This window comes from Emys orbicularis, chromosome 1, assembly GCF_028017835.1.
Source record: "Emys orbicularis isolate rEmyOrb1 chromosome 1, rEmyOrb1.hap1, whole genome shotgun sequence".
Taxonomy (NCBI): Eukaryota; Metazoa; Chordata; order Testudines; family Emydidae; genus Emys; species Emys orbicularis.
The window spans coordinates 56,356,046-56,377,031 of record NC_088683.1 but is presented as its reverse complement, the minus strand read 5'-3'; the positions used below and the strand labels follow the sequence as shown (position 1 = coordinate 56,377,031).

The following is a 20,986-nucleotide window of genomic DNA, read 5'->3' as shown; positions in this document are numbered from 1 at the left end:
GTGACGGTGGTCACCAGGCACAAACAATGGAGCACATCATATCTGAGTGTCCCCTTCGTTCTTTCGCCGGGGGACTGAAGGACATATAACATCTCTTTGCTGCGGCAATGTGCTGGCTATCTAATCTAGATGTAAATTTGTAATCGTTGCTACCTACCCAAGCCATACAAAAGAAGAAGATTTCTGGTTATAACTAGTGGCATAAACACAACACTTTATATTGTATTTTTTATCCTTGTGGATAAATACACTTCCTCCTGGACTGCCTTACCTGCACTCTGTACATTAAACCCCTTTCCCAGGGATTTACATTACAAGCCAGCTGCAAACATCCACTATTTTTAAAATTCAACCTCCTAGGGAAATGTTTCCTTTTCCTTCCATCCCAATGTGTGCAATTCACACAAATCTGCAATAGCCCAAAGCCAGGCATTATTCAGCACTGACCCATGACAGGTTTAAGTCTACTATCTAGCTAACTTGTACAGCTAGAATGGAGAACTCTATAACATTCACCCCCCTTCGGCATCAATGGGCCACAACAGCACTTGCTTCCAGCTAAGTTCTCAGATTTTAAAGTTGTGACAAGGTTATTCATAGCAAAATTATGTTAAGTCATTTTCAGAGGTTTCAAGTTTAATTTCCCTCTTATTCCTAAACTTACCTCATGGTAACAGAGCTACATGATTTTCCAGGTAGAAGGATAAAAATTAGTTCTAATATAACTTTCAAACTCTCAAACCTTCCTAAACTATTTTTTTCTGCAACACTTGTGACTACTGACTCCTTGTTTATTGGACTGTATGATTGCTTGTCTTATCTGTCTTTCTCTCTTCTACCTCCCTATTTCCCAGTGCCTGACATAGCTGAAAAAGAAGCCAGACACAGTCTACAAAACAGCTCTGAACTGACAAGACCGAGTTCCTGGTTCCAGCTGAGCAGTCACATTAATCCACTGAACAGGAACCAATCCATCGGTTTTGCTGGGAAAAAAAAGACCATTTACTTGAGATATATTCTTATCAGGTTATAAAGCAATTACCTTAGTGTGACCAGGGTCCCAGTGGGGGCCAGCTATGGTCACTCAATTAGGGTGAACTGCAAAGAATGGGGCAGAAAATCCCCCAAAAGCTGGTGGATATTCCAATACTTAGATTTACCAAGCCGGCATAAAACAGATTCTTTATTATCTTACTGGTTACTCAGAAGTCCAAACAACACAGTTCCCTTAAAGCAGGGGTTCTCAAACTGGGGGGTCGGGACCCCTCAGGGGGTCGTGAGGTTATTACATGGGGGGGTCACGAGCTCTCAGCCTCCAACCCAAACCCTGCTTTGCAGCCAGCATTTATAATGGTGTTAAATATAAATAATTATTTAATTAATAAGGGGGGGGTCGCACTCAGAGGCTTGCTATGTGAAAGGGGTCACCAATACAAAAGTTTGAGAACCACTGCCTTAAAGTGATCCAGCCTCAGGACTCCATCTAGGTACCTAAGCCAAATATGATGATTTCTGAAAATCTTATTTCATCATATAAAATAAACGGTTCTACCAATCCCAAAGGATCGGACACATTACCTCCCAGGTTATTGAATATTCCAGATCTTACCCAAATACACACTACAGCAAATTCTTATTAATTAAACTAAAATTTATTAAAAACCAAAAGAGAGAGAGTGTATGGTTAAAAGCTCAATATACATACAGACATAAGTTCAATTCTTAATATTCAGATTCATAGCAGAGATGGTGAGTTTTGTAGTTGCAAAGAGTTTTTTCAGAAATAGTCCATAGGTTATAGTCCAATGTTTATATTTCAGGGTGATCCAGTTAGAACTGGGATTTCAGTCCTTGTGGCTTAGGCTTCCCCTGCATGAAACCTCGAGCAGATCTGAAGTGAACAGGATCAGGACCCAAGGGTCTTTTTATACAGTGTTCTGGCATCCACTTGATCACACAGTCCTGGTTAAACAATAGGCTTTTGGTGCTTTCTAAACACCACCAGTAATTAGTTACACAAATTAACATAGGGTAATTTATGCATTAGGCAGTCTATTACAAACTTCAAAGAGGCATATAGACAATGACATTATTTTACCCAAGATTCATCTAAATGTTAATATTCCCTTTTGATCTCTGAAATAATAGTTATAGTGACAGAAAGGAACTGTCTGTTTACATTCTATAAAGATATGCTATAAAGACAATGGATTTCAAGAAGGCAGGCTTTAGCAAACTCAGGGAGTTAGTAGGTAAAATCCCATGGGAAGCAAGTCTAAGGGGAAAAACAATTGAACATAGTTGGCAGTTTTTCAAAGAGACATTATGAAGGGCACAAGAGCAAACTATACCACTGTGTAGGAAAGATAGGAAGTATGGCAAGAGACCACCCTGGCTTAACCAGGAGATCTTCAATGATCTAAAACTCAAAAAAAAAAAAAAAAAAAAAAAGAAAGTCCTACAAAAAGTGGAAACTCGGTCAAATTACAGAGGATGAATATAAACAAATAACACAAGTATGTAGGGACAAAATTAGAAAAGCCAAGGCACAAAACAAGATCAAACTAGCTAGGGACATAAAAGGAAATAAGAAAACATTCTACAGATACATTAGAAGCAAGAGGAAGACCAAGGACAGAGTACTCAATAAGGGGGGAAAGACAATAACAGAAAATGTGGATATGGCAGAGGTGCTTAATGACTTCTTTGTTTCGGTTTTCACCAAGAAGGTTGGTGGCGATTGGATGTCTAACATAGTGAATGCCAGGCAAGATCAGAATCTAAAATAGGGAAAGAACAAGTCAAAAATTACTTAGACAAGTTAGATGTCTTCAAATCACCAAGGCCTGATGAAATGCATCCTAGAATACTCAAGGAGCTGACTGAGGAGATATCGGAGCCATTAGCAATTATCTTTGAAAAGTCATGGAAGACGGAGAAATTCCAGAAGACTGGAAAAGGGCAAATATAGTGCCCATCTATAAAAAGGGAAATAAGGACAACCCAGGGACTTACAGACCAGTCAGCTTAACTTCTGTACCCGGAAAGATAATAGAGCAAATAATTAAGCAATCAATTTGCAAACACCTAGAAGATAATGAGGTGATAAACAACAGTCGGCATGGATTTGTCAAGAACAAATTGTGTCAAACCAACCTGATACCTTTCTTTGACAGGGTAACAAGCCTTGTAGACAGGGGGTAAGCAATAAATGTGGTATATCTTGACTTGAGTAAGGCTTTTGATACTGTCTTGCATGACCTTCTCATAAACAAACTAGGGAACTACAACCTAGATGGAGCTACTATAAGGTGGGTGCATAACTGGTTGGAAAATCGTTCCCAGAGAGTAGTTATCAGTGGTTCACAGTCATGCTGGAAGGGCATAACGAGTGGGGTCCTGCAGGGATTGGTTCTTGGTCCGGTTCTGTTCAAGATCTTCAACAATGATTTAGATATAGGCATAGAGAGTACACTTATAAAGTTTGCGGATGATACCAAGCTGGGAGGCGTTGCAAGTGCTTTGGAGGATAGGATTAAAATTCAAAATGATCTGGACAAACTGGAGAAATGGTGTGAAGTAAATAGAATGAAATTCAATATGGACAAATGCAAAGTACTCCACTTAGGAAGGAACAATCAAACTGAATGTTGCACACATTCAAAACGGGAAATGACTGCCTAGGAAGGAGTACTGCGGAAAGGGATCTGGGGGTCATAGTGGATCACAAGCTAACTATGAGTCAACACTGTAACGCTGTTGCAAACAAAGTGAACATCATTCTGGGATGTATTAGCAGGAGTATTGTAAGCAAGACACGAGAAGTAATTATTCCGCTCTACTCCATGCTTATTAGGCCTCAACTGGAGTATTGTGTCCAGTTCTGGGCACCACATTTCAGGAAAGATGTGGACAAATTGGAGAAAGTCCAGAGAAGAGCAACAAAAATGATTGAAGCTCTAGAAAACATGACCTATGAGGGAAGATTGAAAAAATTGGGTTTGTTTAGTCTGGAGAAGTGAAGACTGAAAGGGGTCATGATAACAGTTTTCAAGTACATAAAAGGTTGTTACAAGGAGAAGGGAGAAAAATTGTTCTTCTTAACCTCTGAGAATAGGACAAGAAGCAATGGACTTAAATTGCAGCAAGGACAGTTTAGTTTGGACATTAGGAAAAAATTCCTAACTGTCAGAGTGGTTAAGCACTGGAATAAATTGCCTAGGGAAGTTGTGGAATCTCCATCATTGGGGATTTTTAAGAGCAAGTTGGATAAACACCTGTCAGGAATGGTCTAAATAATACTTAGTCCTGCCTTGAGTGCAGGGGACTGGACTAGATGACCTCTCGAGGTCCCTTCCAGTTCTATGATTCTATGCTAGCATTAAAGATACACACAATTAGTATCACTTCTAACATCTAACAATATAGGTTTGCATTTCAAAGTTCTAGCTTACCTAGCCATAGAATGGCCCCAATTACCATTTCTAACATGTCTTTAAAGGTCAGCTTTGGGACATTTAACCTGCAAACTGTTTAACCCTCCTGATCATGAGTTACCCTTTATATAAGATTCGTTGCAAGTATAGAACGGTGGTAGAAATAATGGCTTGCATAATTATATTTTAATCAGACAACGTCACACTTAGTACTTTACTAGCAAAACTCTGAGAAAATCTGGAGATGCTGAAGGAGTTATCTACATAAGGTTATTTTAGCTTTATGTTAATAGATACAGGTATGATCCAAGCCTTTCTCCCCCCTCACAACTTAGTGAATCTTAAAACCTAAATTGTAGATTTACTAAGATCAGCATGTTACTTTATTGGCTTGCCAACTGCTGTATCTCTAGCTATCCTCAATGGTGTTATTTGAGAAAAATCAAAACAAACAATGGTATGGTCTTTCCTCCTCAAAATTGAGGGCTTTCAAATTCCATTTCAATTATGATGTTTCTTAGGCTACTACAGTTATATGATACTGTATTTGGTTTCCTTTTTAGAATGCTTGAACTGAAATTAAGCTATAATTATAAAATATTCTTATAAGAAACTGTATTAAATTACAATTCAAAAGACAAACTGTATTATACCAAAGAATATTTTTAAATATACTTTGCTCCCAGTGATAACAAGAACATTTAAACTCATGGTTTGATATGTTGTTGTGCTGAAGGATGCCAATGGCTGCTATCAGCAGAGTGTTGGATCCCAAGATAATCAGAAATCATATTAAAGCCAGTGGATGTGTCAATCACTCTCATTCAAGTTCAGCAGAAAGAACGATCAAGCCCCTTTATATAGTAAAGACAGCTGCAAATAATTGAGGCTACCACCCAAGGACTAGGCTGTGTGGCATGCCAGAAACCTGGTTGCAAAGGCATGGACTAGGAGATTGGGTTACAGCCTGTGTGTAGTAGAGCAGAAGAAGGCTGGAGGAGTTGTGAGCATGATCTCCAGAGGAAACATAGCGACAGAGTTTCTTAGGCACAGAGATCACAAAAGTCACAATTGAGGGTTTCTGAGCAAGGAAACTGCCTGCTGTTGCTTATTTCTACTGTGTTTGGGAAAACAGGACTTCTTTTTTGGTAAAGAAACAATATTACACCAAGAACACCTGACTCGTATAACTGAGGTTCTCATCTTACTGGAAACAACCTTGCAGGGCCCTAAACTTGGCTAGCTACTTGGGCCACTCTACTTCGTGTGGGGCCTGATCTGGTAGGCAGCCTCTGTGCACATCTAGTGGATCAGGTCCCATTTAACATCCAGCTGGAGGAAATGATGCTCACCTTATAACTCTTAGTCTAGTGGTTAGAGCACTCACCTAGCATGTAGGAGAGTCAGGTTCAATTCTCCCCTCCTTGCTAAAGGAGAAGAAAGGATTTGAATAGGGATCTCCTGCCTGATTTGCTTATGTTCTGAGGACAATAAAAGAGGCTCCAAACATAGGACCTTAAAAAAAACAAAAACAAATGACAAACTTTATTTCCCTCCCCTGGCAGGTGAAACTGCCCCCGCATTCCTTTCCACTCATGTTATTGAAGAGTTACAGATGACCTGTGGACTTCCTTTGTTTCTGGGGTAGCATAAAGATAAAGGAAATCCTGTTATATTTATATTTATTGATTTTGAAAGACTTTGAGATCCAAGGTGCTTAGTGGTTAAATGGGTAGGCTTAAGAATGATAAACAAGATATCTATACCTGTTTCTTCCTTTGTTTGAGCTTTTCCTTCCTATTGCCTCTCACGATGAGATAAGAGTTCTGTGTCACTTCTGCAAAAGACCTGATACCATCCTCATCTAAATTTAAGCAGGGAACTTCATCCGTTACACTTTCCCCCCCCGTGCCATTATTGATTATTTTTGCACAAGACACACACAATTCTGAACACACTTCTGGCAGGTAAAATTCCTTTCACTCTACTTTTCAAATGTATTTGTAAATGTTAAGTTTACACATTCACTATACAGTGTAAATTATATTATTTTAGGGACAGATTTTGCTACCTTTATTCAGTCTGATTAGGGCTGTCAAGTGATTAAAAAAATTAATTGTGATTAATCGCACTGTTAAACAATAATATAATACCATTTATTTAAATATTTTTGGATGTTTTCTACATTTTCAAATATATTGATTTCAATTACAACACAGAATTCAAAGTGTACAGTGCTCACTTAATATTTATTTTTGATTACAAGTATTTGCACTGTAAAAAAACCCAAAAGAAATAGTATTTTGTAATTCACTTAATACAAGTACTATAGTGCAATCTCTTTATCATGAAAGTTGAACTTACAAATGTAGAATTATGTACAAAATAAACTGCATTCAAAAATAAAACACTATAAAATTTTAGAGGCTGCAAGTCCACTCAGTCCTACTTCTCGTTCAGCCAATCAAGTTTGTTTACATTTGCAGGAGATAATGCTGCCCATTTCTTGTTTACAATGTCACCTGAAAGTGAGAAAAGGCGTTCTCATGGTACTGTTGTAGCTGGCATCGCAATATATTTACGTGCCAGATGTGCTAAAGATTCATATGTCCCTTCATGCTTCAACCACCATTCCAGGGTACGTGCGTCCATGCTGATGATGGCTTCTACTCAATAACAATCCAAAGTAGTGTGGACCGACACATGTTCATTTTCATTATCTGAGTCAGATGCCACCAGCAGAAGGTTGATTTTCTTTTTTGGTGGTTCGGGTTCTGTAGTTTTCGCACTGGAGTGTTGCTCTTTTAAGACTTCTGAAAGCATGCTGCACACCCCATCCCAATCAGATTTTGGAAGGCACTTGATATTCTTAAACCTTGGGTCGAGTACTGTAGCTAGGGTGACCAGATGAGAGGAACAAAATATCGGGACACCGGGGGAAGGAGGAGTCCACCGGCGGAGCAAAAAAAAGCCGAGTGCTGCCGGCAAAGCGAAATATCAGGACAAACACCGAAAAATTGGGACAGTCCCGATTTTATCAGGACGTCTGGTCACCCTATCTGTAGCTATCTTTAGAAATCTCACATTGGTACCTTCTTTGCATTTTGTCAGATCTGCAGTGAAAGTGTTCTGAAAATGAACCACATGTGGTGGGTCAACTGAGACTGCTATAACATGAAATATATGGCAGAATGTAGGTAAAACAGAGCAGGGGACATACAATTCTCCCCCAAGGAGTTCAGTCACAAATTTAATTAATGCATTATTTTTTTTAACAAGCGTCATCAGCATGGAAGCATGTCCTCTGGAATGGTGGCCAAAGCACAAAGGGGCAAACAAATTTTTAGCATATCTGGCATGTAAATACCTTGCAATGACAGCTACAAAAGTAGGAGCATTGCCAGCAGATCGAGGGAAGTGATTATTCCTCTCTATATGGTACTGGTGAGGCCACGTCTGGAGTATTGTATCCAGTTTTGGGCTCCCCACTACCAAAAGGATGAGGACAAATTGGAGAGAGTCCAGCGGAGGGCAACAAAAATGATTAGTGGGCTGGAGCACATGACTTATGAGGAGCAGCTGAGGGAACCGGGCTTATTTAGTCTGCAGAAGAGAAGAGTGAGGGGGGATTTGATAGCAGCCTTCAACTACATGAAGGGGGATTCCAAGGAGGATGAAGCTCTGCTGTTCTCAGTGGTGGCAGATGACAGAACAAGGAGCAATGGTCTCAAGTTGCAGTGGGGGAGGTTTAGGTTGGATATTAGGAAACACTATTTCCCTAGGAGGGTGGTGAAGAACTGGAATGGGTTACCTAGGGAGGTGGTGGAATCTCCATCCTAAGAGGTTTTTAAGGCCAGGCTTGACAAAGCCCTAGCTGGGATGATTTAGTTGGGGTTGGCCCTGCTTTGAGCAGGGGATTGGACTAGATGACCTCCTGAGGTCTCTTCCAACCCTAATTTTCTGTGATTCTAAAAAGAGGGCAGCATTATTTCCTGTAAATGTAAACAAACTTGTTTGTCTTTAGTGATTGGCTGAACAAGGAGGAGGACTGAGTGGACTTGTAGGCTCTGACGTTTTACATTGTTGTTTTTGTATACTTTTTGATTTCAATTATAACGCAGAATAGAATATATATGGAAATGTAGAAAACATCCAAAATATTTAATAAATTTCAATTGGTATTCTATTGTTTAACAGTGCAATTAAAACTGCAATTAATCGTGATTAATTTTTTTGAGTTAATCGCGTGAGTTAACTGCAATTAATTGACAACCCTAATTCTGATTAGTACCTTACTCCAGAATTAGTCGCATAGTTTGTACTACACACAAGGTGAAATCCTGGCTGCAGTGAAATCAATGGCAAGGATATCACTCTTTCTTTTAAAGCATTTTAATTCACCTTTAAATTTGACATCTATTTTTGTCCACTGTCTAAAATTGGGCATTGCCATCTTTTCTCTAGCTTGAAAATTTCAGTACCTCTCTGCCTTTTCTGATTCAGTCTTTCTTGTTTTCCCACCCTTTGTTATTCTCTCCAGTTTGTCAGGTTTTTTAAAGAAACGTGGTAACAAAACCTATTACAATATGCTGTTTGAGGGCTTACATGCTAAGCATAGCAAGATTAAAATCTTATTCTTCCATCTACATATTCCTATTCATACAACCCTATATGATATGATACTAGAGGTTTATTTTTCCCTCAGCAGTGTCATTTTGTTGATTCTTTTTCAATTTGTTAACCGTGATATCTCCCAGAGCTTTCGCTGTGGTGCTGCACCAAGCTGTGTGCCTCCAGCTTGTGCTTTTGCATTATTCTTCTCCCATGATCAAAATTACATTTGTTCGTTAGAGTCTCATTTTATTGGTTTTAGTCAATTTCTTCAATTTAACAAAATCATAAGGCATTTAAATCCCTTTGTTCAAAGTATTTGTGATCCCTCACAGCTCAATGCATCCTATGCAGTTAATTAACACATCCTCCAGGCCATCCTCCAAGTCATTATAATTTTCCTGCAATTCTATTTAACCCAGTGGTTCTCAACCAGGGGTATGTGTACCCCTGGGGTACACAGAGGTCTTCCAGGGGGTACATCAACTCATCTAGATATTTGCCTAGTTTTACAACAGGCTACACAAAAACCACTAGCAAAGTCAGTACAAACTAAAATTTCATACAATGACTTTGCTCTATAGACGATATACTGAAACACAAGCACAAATATTTATATTCTAATTGATTTATTTTATAATTATATGGTAAAAAATAAGAAAGTAAGCAATTTTTCAGTAATAGTGTGCTGGGACACTTTTGTATATTTATGTCTGATTTTGTAAGCAAGTGGTCTTAAAGTGAGGTGAAACTTGGGGGTATGCAAGACAAATCAAACTCCTGAAAGGGGTACAGTAGTCTGGAAAGGTTGAGAGCCATCTAACCCACTTTTTTCTAGCACCTTTGTGAGCATAACAAAGTGCACCAGAGCCCCACATGAATATACAATCTTAATTTATGTGTAAGGTTGTGGGAACATGTCCAGAGCAGATGAGATTCCAATGAACTGTTACCGTTTTTCTTGAAGTAAATAGGCAATCACAAATGTATGGCCCCTGTATATTTTCACTTGGCCCAAAGGGGAAAGCATGCTCCTAATTCATGCTTGTACAGTGCATTTTGTCCTGAGGATCAAGGTGTTTACTATGAAAGGATTTTGTACATTTGTCTTAGGAATGTGTGTGTGTAATGGTGTGAAAGAGTCAGAATTAATTCTACTCTGCAGCTCAGCTCACTTTTATGTATAATTTATAAGTATACCTAACGAGAGAAATAGAGCTACAGTAAATAATGTTGTTACACTATAAAGAATAGAAGAAAAATTGTTACAAATAAAGACCAGATACAGGCTAGCAGCAGCAAAGATTTAATAGAATAAAATCCAGTTCCAGCTCCAATTGAACTCCTTCGGGAGCGAAGTGAATTTGCAAGTGTTACAAATAAAGGTTGAGAGCCATCTAACCCAGAGGGAGGGGAGAAAAGTGAGGTAGGCACTGTGCCCTACTTTACCCTAAAATGTCCATTTTGCCAAAGGACATTGACAGAATGGCTTGTCTTTTCATCAAACACCTCCTGTGCCTCCTTCAGTGGTGTATAGGTTTTTTTTTTTTTTTTTAAACCTCCCCTTACTTACTCCACAGATCACAGGAAAGACTGTCAGTGAACTAAACAGATTCTTGCCATTCCTTTGGCTTTAAGGATACTTGAGGGTGAAGATCCTGAAGAGAGGATGGGAACTGTACAATTCTTTTCCCCACCAAGGCCCTATAGGTTGCACTTACCTCTGTAGCACTCCTTGGTGTCCAGTCATGGCATTGCAGGGAAATTAGCCTCTAGTGACCCCTAATGACCACTTCCTTGGCCCCACAATGGCCTGTTGCTGTCTGAGTCTTCCCAGTCCTTCCCCAGAGATTATGGCAGTTTTCTTCAGGGCTTTCCCTACTACCTGTAGGCAATCTCTCACCACCTCCTCCGCAAGAACCTAACATGCTTCCTGAGGGTCTCTTCCAGCATGAATTCCCCAGACTCTTTTCAGAGAAGAAACACCCCTTGCTCCTCTCTCTTGATCACTTCCTTTGACTGTGTTCACAGCTCTGTTTAAGTAACCCCCCTCTCTGATCTCTTCAAGCTAGGGTCAGTCATATAATTAAGTCCATCAGCCTCAGCTGGGGGATAGCTGTCTGGTCACAGCAAGGCTGAGCCCAGTTTGCCTTAAAGGGCAAACCAGGCTGTAGCAAAGACTATAGAAATGTTCTTTTTAAGTAGTTAACGTTAGTCTTTGTTCTGGGAACCCTTTCTGGTGCATGAGGAGTGTTCATAATAAAAAATGACAAATGACCAATATACTTGATTCTTTCACCCAATTACTGTGGCATTCTATTTTTCTAATCTTTCCCCAGATCAAGGAAAAACCCAACCTCACTCCCATCCTCTGGTGCCACAAATTACAAAGGCTTCTTTGGCCTTCAGGTATCTGGAATTTATTCGTATCACGGAGATGATTAAAACACTTCAGCCCAGGGTTACAGGTGGTCTTTAACAGAACTTACTAGCTTCAACGACAAAAAGAAACCTGGAAATGGTGGAGGGTCTTATAAAGGTTGAGGAAGGAAGAACAGGTGGGGCAGAGAGGTGACAAGAGTCTTTCATGTGAAATTTGAAAGCCTAGATTTTGTTTTCCCCTAATCACACCCTGAGATATGTGGCACCCTGCTGAGAGGAATGCACGATCTCAGTAGGAGCTTCCTCTTCCTGCTCTGCATCCCTCAGAGCCACTCCCTCAAAAGGGTTATTAGAGACAGGCTAATGCAGCTACCTATGATTTAAAAAGACATACACAGCAGTAGGCAATCAAAGGAAGTGAGTCATTCTGGGTAACTGAATTATGTAACAGAAGATCTAGACTTTGGTTACTCCGCTATCCACTCCAAAAAGGCAAAATGGAAGACGGGCTTTTGAAAGGCCTCCAATGCTGTTTTGCTTCTTGACATACTAACACTTTGAAGTTCAATATTTTATCCATGTTTAAAGCACCCATCAGACAAGCCTGACCCAGGGACAGATCCTGCAACTTTTACTGACACAGTTGTCCCACTAGAGTCATTAGGGCTACTCAAGTGAACAAAAAGATGCAAGACTGAAGGCTAGATTTTTAAAGGTATTTAGGCACCTAGAAGTCCCTAGATTTCCAGTAACACCATATTCACATGGTGGGTTTAAAAAAGAAAGAAGTGGCATTGCAGCTTGTCACAGCCCTGGTAAATTTCTCTGGGCTGGACACTCACAACACTGCTGTGTTTGGCTCCCATTATGCCTGACTCATGGGTTTTAGGCTTCCTGAGACTAAACTGTGGGCAAGCACTGCCTCTGGGTTTTTGGGCACACTCTGAGGGGTACAGATTCTCTGTCAAGCACCCCCTTCTGAGAGCTGAGGCCCCACTGCCTTTGCCCTAAGCCTACTGCTGCCTCCCTCAAACTCCCCAGTAGCTTAAGCACACCCTTTCCCAGAGCTCCAACCTTGTGGGCATTCTGGTTTACTACTTACCACTCCAGAAACACAATAGTTGAAGCACACAACACACAGGGCTTTGCAAAGTTTTAACACAATTACTCTTACTTTATATAGCATAAAAATATACAGATTTAGACAAAATACTAAAACACCTGCTATTCCCTGCCTCTGTTTCTTCACTTCAAGTGTTCTTTGGGCTTAGGCCCGTCTCTTAAGGAGCCTAGGAATGGATCCTTCCTCTCCTACTTCCATCTTGCACATGGCTTCTCCCCTGGAATATGGAGTCTCCTCTTACTCTGGCAGCCGGCCTTTTGCTTCTGGTCTCTTCTCCCTCTCTAAAATGCCCTGCAAAAGACCTCTTTTTTTTTTTAATATAATAACTGCCAGTGCCCTTTGTCAGGTGACCCCCTGCTCTGTCTGGGCAGACTGGTTCTTTTGGACAGAAACTAACTCTCTGTGCCAGGGTGCGTCTATGAGACTAGAGGACCATCAAAGTTTAATGATCCTCCATCGTTAGCCCCGTGACACTACCCCTTGGAATTTCAGTATAACATGGAGGAAAAAAAGACAACAGAGAAGGCATGCTAGCTCCACTTCCAAAATGAAGTTTGTAGTTTGATAATGACACACACAGTTTATAATCTCAAACTGGAATTCATAAATTGTACATAGACAGATTCCCCAAATCTTCACACAGCTACACCGTTTCTAGGGGTCCAATTATACTTGTCATTTTCTTTAACATATTCTCACAGAAATCATATAAATAAGGCTAGTGGAATGGGCCACAAAGATGGGTATAATAAAATTAAAACAAAATATTTTTTCCAAAAGCAACCTTTTAAGCTACATATAAACACACAACACTAGTGTCAACCAAATACTGAGGGAATGCACACATGGATTTCAAGGCATAAAAGAAAATACACATTTTATTTGAACTTATTTACTCCATGCATCATCTTTATATACTTTTCTTGTACACTGATTTCTAAAGTTTGGTGCTATCCAATTCTGAGATTTCAATATGTTAAGAAAGTCACTACTGCAGCATGAGAAGTGGATTATTTCAAGAGTTAATTTCCTTTATTATGTGACAAGAATATTTGCTGGGATGAAGTTTGAGAGTTATTTTCAAACAACGAATAATTTATTCTGGAGTTGAACCTATAAAAGTTAATGCACAGCACATCTTAAAATTACAGAAAAAATACTGGTTGATTTTGAGTATTTTATACCTTTTTATAATCAGCAAACATCTTACTGGACAAAGTTAACTGTTACACACAAAAAAATGCATATTGAAAACAAATTATTTTAACATTATCTTTGAAATGGAAAAGTGCATTTACGTGGGCCCAGCTTTAGGTTTTCATAAACTGAAAGGATATTACCTTCACTGGCAGTAAAACAGCTTGTAGTATATATTGCAGAGACTACAATATACTTTTAGAAATCAGTTTGATTTTTGTTTTTATTTTAAATTCAGTAATAGGTAAATAAACAAGGTGTTACTGTCAACATGATTATGGTATATATTTACAAAAATGTATAGCACATTTGTTTTTCATAATTGTTAATCTTAGGTGGCACAAAGTGAGCTAGGTGTAATGAATCTAAAATAGGCCTGCATGAACAGCCAAAAAACCACCAGTATTTTACTAAAATTAACCAGTACAACAGTAATGTTTCTAAAGCTCAAAAAAGGAACACCACAAAACCTTATTCCAAGGATGTGTGTACAAAGCAGGCAGCACTATACCAGTGCTTGACTGAGAAGTGCTTTTTCCAGCATTCCCTGGACTTTGACAGCTATCCAGAATTATACAGTAACGATGTATGCACAGATCCCTTATAGAATTGGCTGGATTTTCTGGAACGGTATATATGAGTTTTCGTTAATTACATATTCACAGTTTGGAAAAAAATGGAAGTCCTTCACACATATAGGCTTTTAACCTTATCCACTCATTAAATTTCTGCAAAACTGTTTTTTCTTGTGTTAGGATTTTGGCAGCTTTTTTAATTTTTTCTTCATTTCGTTCTAAATACCGTATTCCATCTGTCCGCAACTGACTGAGTTTTTCCTTACGATTTTCATCCAGAGGTATGTCTTCATTCATCAGAGGATTAAATCTGAAATAGGTGTCTGGAGGTAACAGGCCATCCAGCATAGTATGGACTTCTGGTTTAAAACAAAGATAGTAAAATGTTAAATCCTAATTAAGTTTCTGACAAATCAAGAGAAAAGCAGTCCTACAAATTCGGCTTGCTTTTGCAGACTAATTAACTTCACAGCAGCTTCACCCCCACCAATCACCTCCTTCAATCTCTCCTCCCTCTCCACTGTTTCTTAGCCATAGTAGCTCTCATATCACCAAATTGCTTAGATAAGCTTCTCTTCCTTCCCTACTTCTAAACAAGGTGAACAACTCAGCTACCTCTCCACTTCACCATTTTACACTGATGAGAGGCAAAGTAAAATTAATAAGAGACCAAATCCGGCTTGCCTTACTGAGTAGTCGCACATTGTCGCTCTGCTCATACATGGAACTAAGCAGCAGGAGAACTATAAAGACATGTGGGTACTTTTTAAATCACTATGTATCAGTTCACTCTGAGCCTGGGTTTCCAATAAGTGTTGATACGGACAAAACATTCTTTCAGACATCCACATTTCTGCAGCTTATAAAATAGAGAAAGGTACGACCATCTAATTATGTAATTCTCCTGTGCTCCCATGCCTGGGTGAGATTTTGCTCTCAGATGTGTGTGAATGGCTCCCATTGACATCAAAGAAAGACACACTCATTGACAGACAGAACTTGGTCCTTAGAGTGAAGAGGGCATTTTTAAAAATGTCACAAGTTTCAGAAGACAAATCAATGTTCTGGATCAACTGCTTTAATATTTCTCTGCGAACAGTTGAAACTATATACACAGAAAGTGTCCCCTATTTCCTTTACTCCTGAAATGATTTCCAGGATTGCTCTTCTTCTGAAGGCCAAGTTAAAACAAACAAACAAACAAACAAAATAAACACTACTTGATTACTATAATTCTCAGCCAAATTCTTATTCTGATTTCTAAGGTTTGTAACCTTTCTTGATGTAGTTTTGTATTCCTAATACCTCATCAGCATTATGGTTACACTGTTGAGATGTGATGTATTCATCAATTAAAGACAGCTTAGTAATAGCATACTCAAGGTGCAGACTCCGAGAGATAATTTAAATGCATATTTCACAAGCTCTATAAATTACCCAGTACATCCATAATAATAACTAAAAATAAAAAGCCAATATCAGAGGTAATAAAGAGAGGGAAAACGATAAATTTAAAATATAGCAAGAAAATGGAAATATTTACGACGTATTGTGAAAACAGATTACTGAAAAAAATTATTCTTTAAATCTCCATTTTCCTGCTTTGGTCTAAATTGACTGTTCATCTACACTAAACCTGAAATCCAACTGCGTATGGCAGGCAAAGAGATTAACAATGTAATCCCAATTTGAAAAAAGGTTATGAAATTTTCCCTGGACTAAAAGTGCACAAGACACATTTACATTTTCTTTATTGCATATATTTTCATGGTATAATATGTTTTCTGATATACTGTATTTCTAATGATAACAAGTGACATCCTGAGAACCATAAATAGTTAAAAACAATTAGAGACAAGACGACAAATCATTAGATACTAACCTTCTGTGTCAGTTGCGCTGCTGATAACATTTGTAAGTTTGGTTTTCAAACTTGTGTATGTGATGCTGTTCTTCCTCTCGCTTTCATATCGACCAGTGCCCAACGATATTACGCACTGCAGTGGGACATTTGGCCAAAGGCATTTGCACTCATGGACTGCCAAAGCAGTGGGATTATTCAGAAGCAGGCCTCCATCCTGCAAATTAATATTATATTAAGCTGCTTGCATTTTCATTATAATTTAACACTGCAAAACTGAAACATGACAAATTAATGAAACAGAACAAATGGGAACTTGGTGAGTGTTGTGATTGGTCTGTGGTTTGGTCTCCATGAGGGTCATTGTGGCTTGGCTTCTGGGACCTGAATAGGCCAGGTGAGACAGGATTGATTTGTATCTCTGTGAGGACCATGTGGCTGGAACCTTGCGTCTGTGATCAGCCCCTGCCCCCTGCATTTGAAGTCTTTGTGTGGTTAATCCCTCCCTCTTTTTGAGGGGGTGGATTCAAGCAGTGAGGCTTAGTACAGAAGTCGGTTGCTAAACAGGCATACAGGAAGGGCAAATGGCAGTTTTGAAGGGAATGCAAGAGGCGCTCTAGGTACAGTTCTAAGTTCAATAATGCAATGGCAAGGAGAAGATAGTGACCTGCAAGGGCTATGCCGTACTTGCTTTCCCGCCTGAAGCCAAAAGGGACTTCTTCCATGTGAAGAAATTGGAGATACTGTGTAATAATTCACAAATATTGTACATGGATCTATTATCGGGATGTTTACTATATGAATATAGTGGTTTAGCTTAATAGAGGTCTGTAATGAAAACAAGCAGGAAATGAGAGAATGGCTCAAGTTAAACCACTTCTCAGCAAACAGTTGAGGATTGTTAAGAGACAATGCCAGGAAACAACTGGGGAGCATAAAAGATCAAAAGGACCAGCAGTTTAAAAAAAGGGGACGAGAGAGAGAGAGGGAGGGGAGTTGTTTGGGGAAACCAGGATGAGAAATAGGCACCTGCTGTGGTGTCTGAAGAAACTGGGCCTGCTAGGTTACCTTAAGGGGATGGAAAGCCTTTAAGGTAAGACAGACATCTGTAGATGGTTTCAAAATCCCTTTCTCTAAATGCTTTTTCCCTACTGTTAAAATAAACAATACTTGGGTTTTAATAAGGTCATTTGATCATGACAGATGCTATATACTATTGGTCACAGACTCTGTAATGGGAGAACTGCAGGTGCTAAATGCAGTCAGACCTGCTGGGTAAGCATGATTTATACACAGGGTACCATAGTCCAGGACACAGTCTAAGAGTGGGAGAATAGTGGAATTCCATCCCAGGATAGGTAAAGGCCCGAGCCCTGACACATAAAGGGTTATATTCAGAGAAACCAGGAAGGGAACAGAGGTGCAGTTAGCTTTTAACTGTGACACTCTGTATGAAGTGCAAGTTGGTGGCTGTGCTGGAAGACAAGACTTGTGGTTGGGAAGAACAAATACTGACTCCGCAGAGCGTCAAAGCTGAAGAGCGCTTGGACAGCCAGATTCAGGAAGCATCACCATCCCAGATTCAAGGAAAGAAAAGGAAGTGGTAACAAAGGCATTAGAGAGAGCAGAAACCAGGGAGAGGGAGAGGCACTCTATGTCAAAAATGGCATTACCTGTTTGAGTCACTGACAACTCTGAAACAAATTTTTCCTGAATGCTTATGGAGCATTGTCCTAACAGATAACACACAAGATGAGTTACCACCAATTGGGGCCTGCTACAGACCACCAAAATCACACTAGAGAAGAAGGATGATGGGTTCCTTAAGCACATATCTTTAACATGTAGAGGGAAAAAACTGGATCACCATGGAGATCTCATGCTGCCTATACTAAAACATCCTTGGGATTTCTAAAAATTATAGACGACAAGTTCCTAACTCAAGAAGTGTTGCATCCACCACAGGGGAATTCTATTAAAGCCACTGTTAAAATTATATAATACACAGGTTAAGGAAAGAGTGTCTGTACATCTGGTGCTTAGATTATCCAAAAGTACAAAGGTTCATTTAGAAGTCATACAATACATATAGTACATAATCAGCAATAACCCAAATTTAGATTAATAAATCTAAAAGATACAGTTTAGATATTAGTATCCAAATATTCAGGTATATCATTCATGAAAAATTATACAGAGATTTGGTTGTGGAAAGCAAATATAGCAATGATCAAAGATTGTCCCTCAGTAATTGAGAAATTAAGATTGTATTTTCTAAGGGACAACCTATCTCATTCCCTTTTTCGCCAATTTACATAAGAGTGGCCATACTGGGTCAGACCAAAGGTCCATCTAGCCCAGTATTCTGTCTTCCGACAGTGGCCAATGCCAGGTACTCCAGAGGGAATGAACAGAACAGGTAATCATCAAGTGATCTATTCCGTGTCGCCCATTCCCAGCTTCTGGCAAACAGAGGCTAGGGAAACCATCCCTGCCCATCCTGGCCAACAGCCATTGATGGACCTATCCCCCATGAATTTATCTAGTTCTTTTTTGAACATTGTTATAGTCTTGGCCTTCACAACATCCTCTGGCAAAGAGTTCCACAGGTTGACTGTGTTGTGTGAAGAAATACTTCCTTTTGTTTGTTTTAAACCTGCTGCCTATTAATTTCATTTGGTGACCCCCTAGTTCTTGTGCTTTGAGAAGGAGTAAATAACACTTCCTTATTTACTTTCTCCACACCAGTCATGATTTTATAGCTCTCAATCATATCACCCCCAGTCATCTCTTTTCCAAGCTGAAAAGTCCCAGTCTTATTAATCTCTCCTCATATGGAAGCTGTTTGATACCCCTAATAATTTTTGTTGCCCTTTTCCAATTCCAATATATCTTTTTGAGATGGGGCGACCACATCTACACGCAGTATTCAAGATGTGGGTGTACCATGTGAGTTTTTTAAATTGGTACTCTCGTCCTATGATTTTATCCCTGTGTAATATTGTTTGATCTTGCAGCTTTGACAAGTTGTAATGTTGTGTAATTGCACAATTGTATTGGCTATACTGTGAAATGTACGATATTTGGTAACATACAAATTAAGTCGTTTAAGTACTGTGGCCACTGCAGGCATGAACTAAAAGGCTCCTATTTTGCATTAACATAACCTTCTTCAAAGATTACATTATTATTTTAAGCATGTACTTAAATCCCATTGATTCTAATGGCATTTAAGCATGTGCTTAAGTGCCTGTCCTGAGTTGGGATGCTTTCCTATTTCAGGACCCACTTCACTTTCTAATAAGTGGACATCAAATAATGTTAAATAGCAACAGAGTTACTTATTACAGTTACAGTAAAATCAGAACAATTCACGTGATCATTATTACGATGAACACCAAAGGATGTAATAAGGATTTACTACATATTATGCATTGCTGCTCTGGCCTCCAATATTATTCTGTTCAAGTCTCTAACCCTTAACCATTGCATTTTAAATAGGGATCATGATATGAATTCCAAGTTTTTGTTTGTTAAAGAAAAGACGCATGTTAAAAGCTGTGCAGCTTTGGAAGAAGTGTGAGAGAAAGGGAGGAAGTTTGAAGGAGAACAAAGGGATAAGGGGAGCTGTATGGAGAACTGCAGAAGCAAAAGGGGCATTTTCCTTTTTATTTAAATAATAGAAAAATCAAATTATGCAAAATCAAACTTGGAAAAATGAATTACAAGACTATAAATACATATAATGGCACTAGAACTACAAGGTGTATTAATAGACTGTAGTTACAAGGCTATAAATATGTATTATGGCACTATAACTACTAGATGCATTTATAGACTGTAGAGATCTAAAAATTTTTATAAATAGAGAAAAATATGATGGCTGATGTCTTATGACAATTATATTTTATGCATTCAGAGAAGAGGATTAACTCACTTGGGTCCTACCAAAGTCCTGTCTGTAAAAATACTATAATAAAATATATGTACTGCAGAAAATGTCTGAAGCCATTCTAGTCCTCAAAAAGCAGACAAGATATAGACACCTTTCACTTTCAGGTGCCCCAAAGGGTTGTTCTTCAAGTGCTAATATGATTACACATATAACCAATGCAAATTTTGCTGCAACCACAGTGGTGCTTTTCTTAACAGGATTGTGTGTGTTAATATATATATTTCAGTGACATAATTAAATTTTATGTCAAAAACATTTAAGAAACAATACAAAAATGCAAGCCCCTTTCCAGATAGTGGTCAAATAAAAGCCTTGCTACAATTTCATACAATCAAATCAGATTTTTTGCAGAAAATAGTCTGATTGCCTGAAATTGGCTTGTTCTACAAAGCTACTTCACATGCAATTTCAAATGTTTCAATATTTTTTAAAAAAGGAACTAAATATTTTCTGGAATCAAAATGTGTTCTACTAACTGTAAAATGACCTTTAAAAGTTTACCAAGACTAGTGAGTCACTAAACACTTATGCACTTGGAAAACTACTTCACTGGAGCTGATGTCACATTATCCTTTACTAAGCAATTAGCCCTTACAATAACTGTGACACATACTCAAACATATATTTCATCTTTCAAACCAATCAAAAGAATTTGATATAAAATCCAAATGCTGAAAAGGACTTCATACATGGGGAAAAACATCACAAAAATAAAAATACTGTGAAAGTCTGAAGTAGTCCAGTCAAAATGGAAAACATAATCAAGTTCAACAAGCAGCAGCTGAATTTGAATTCCTTGGAAATGTACAGTTTAAATTTTCACCTTTAGGTTTCTTTTGGGTAGAA

At 38.7% G+C, this 20,986-nt stretch overlaps 1 protein-coding gene across 2 annotated transcripts in view; it reads right to left on the bottom strand.

Annotated features, from left to right (window-relative positions):
* Positions 1 to 13,388: 13,388 nt before the first annotated feature.
* The window catches only part of PNPLA8 (patatin like phospholipase domain containing 8), a 63,398-nt gene continuing 55,800 nt past the window's right edge, over positions 13,389 to 20,986 (bottom strand). For both annotated transcript variants that reach the window (XM_065415137.1, XM_065415144.1), the window contains 2 exons: positions 16,207 to 16,402; positions 13,389 to 14,683 (listed from right to left, as the gene is read on the bottom strand). In XM_065415137.1, the coding sequence (XP_065271209.1) occupies positions 14,409 to 14,683; positions 16,207 to 16,402 (471 nt within the window). In that variant the 3' untranslated portion in view covers positions 13,389 to 14,408. The remainder of the gene's footprint in view (positions 14,684 to 16,206; positions 16,403 to 20,986) is intronic.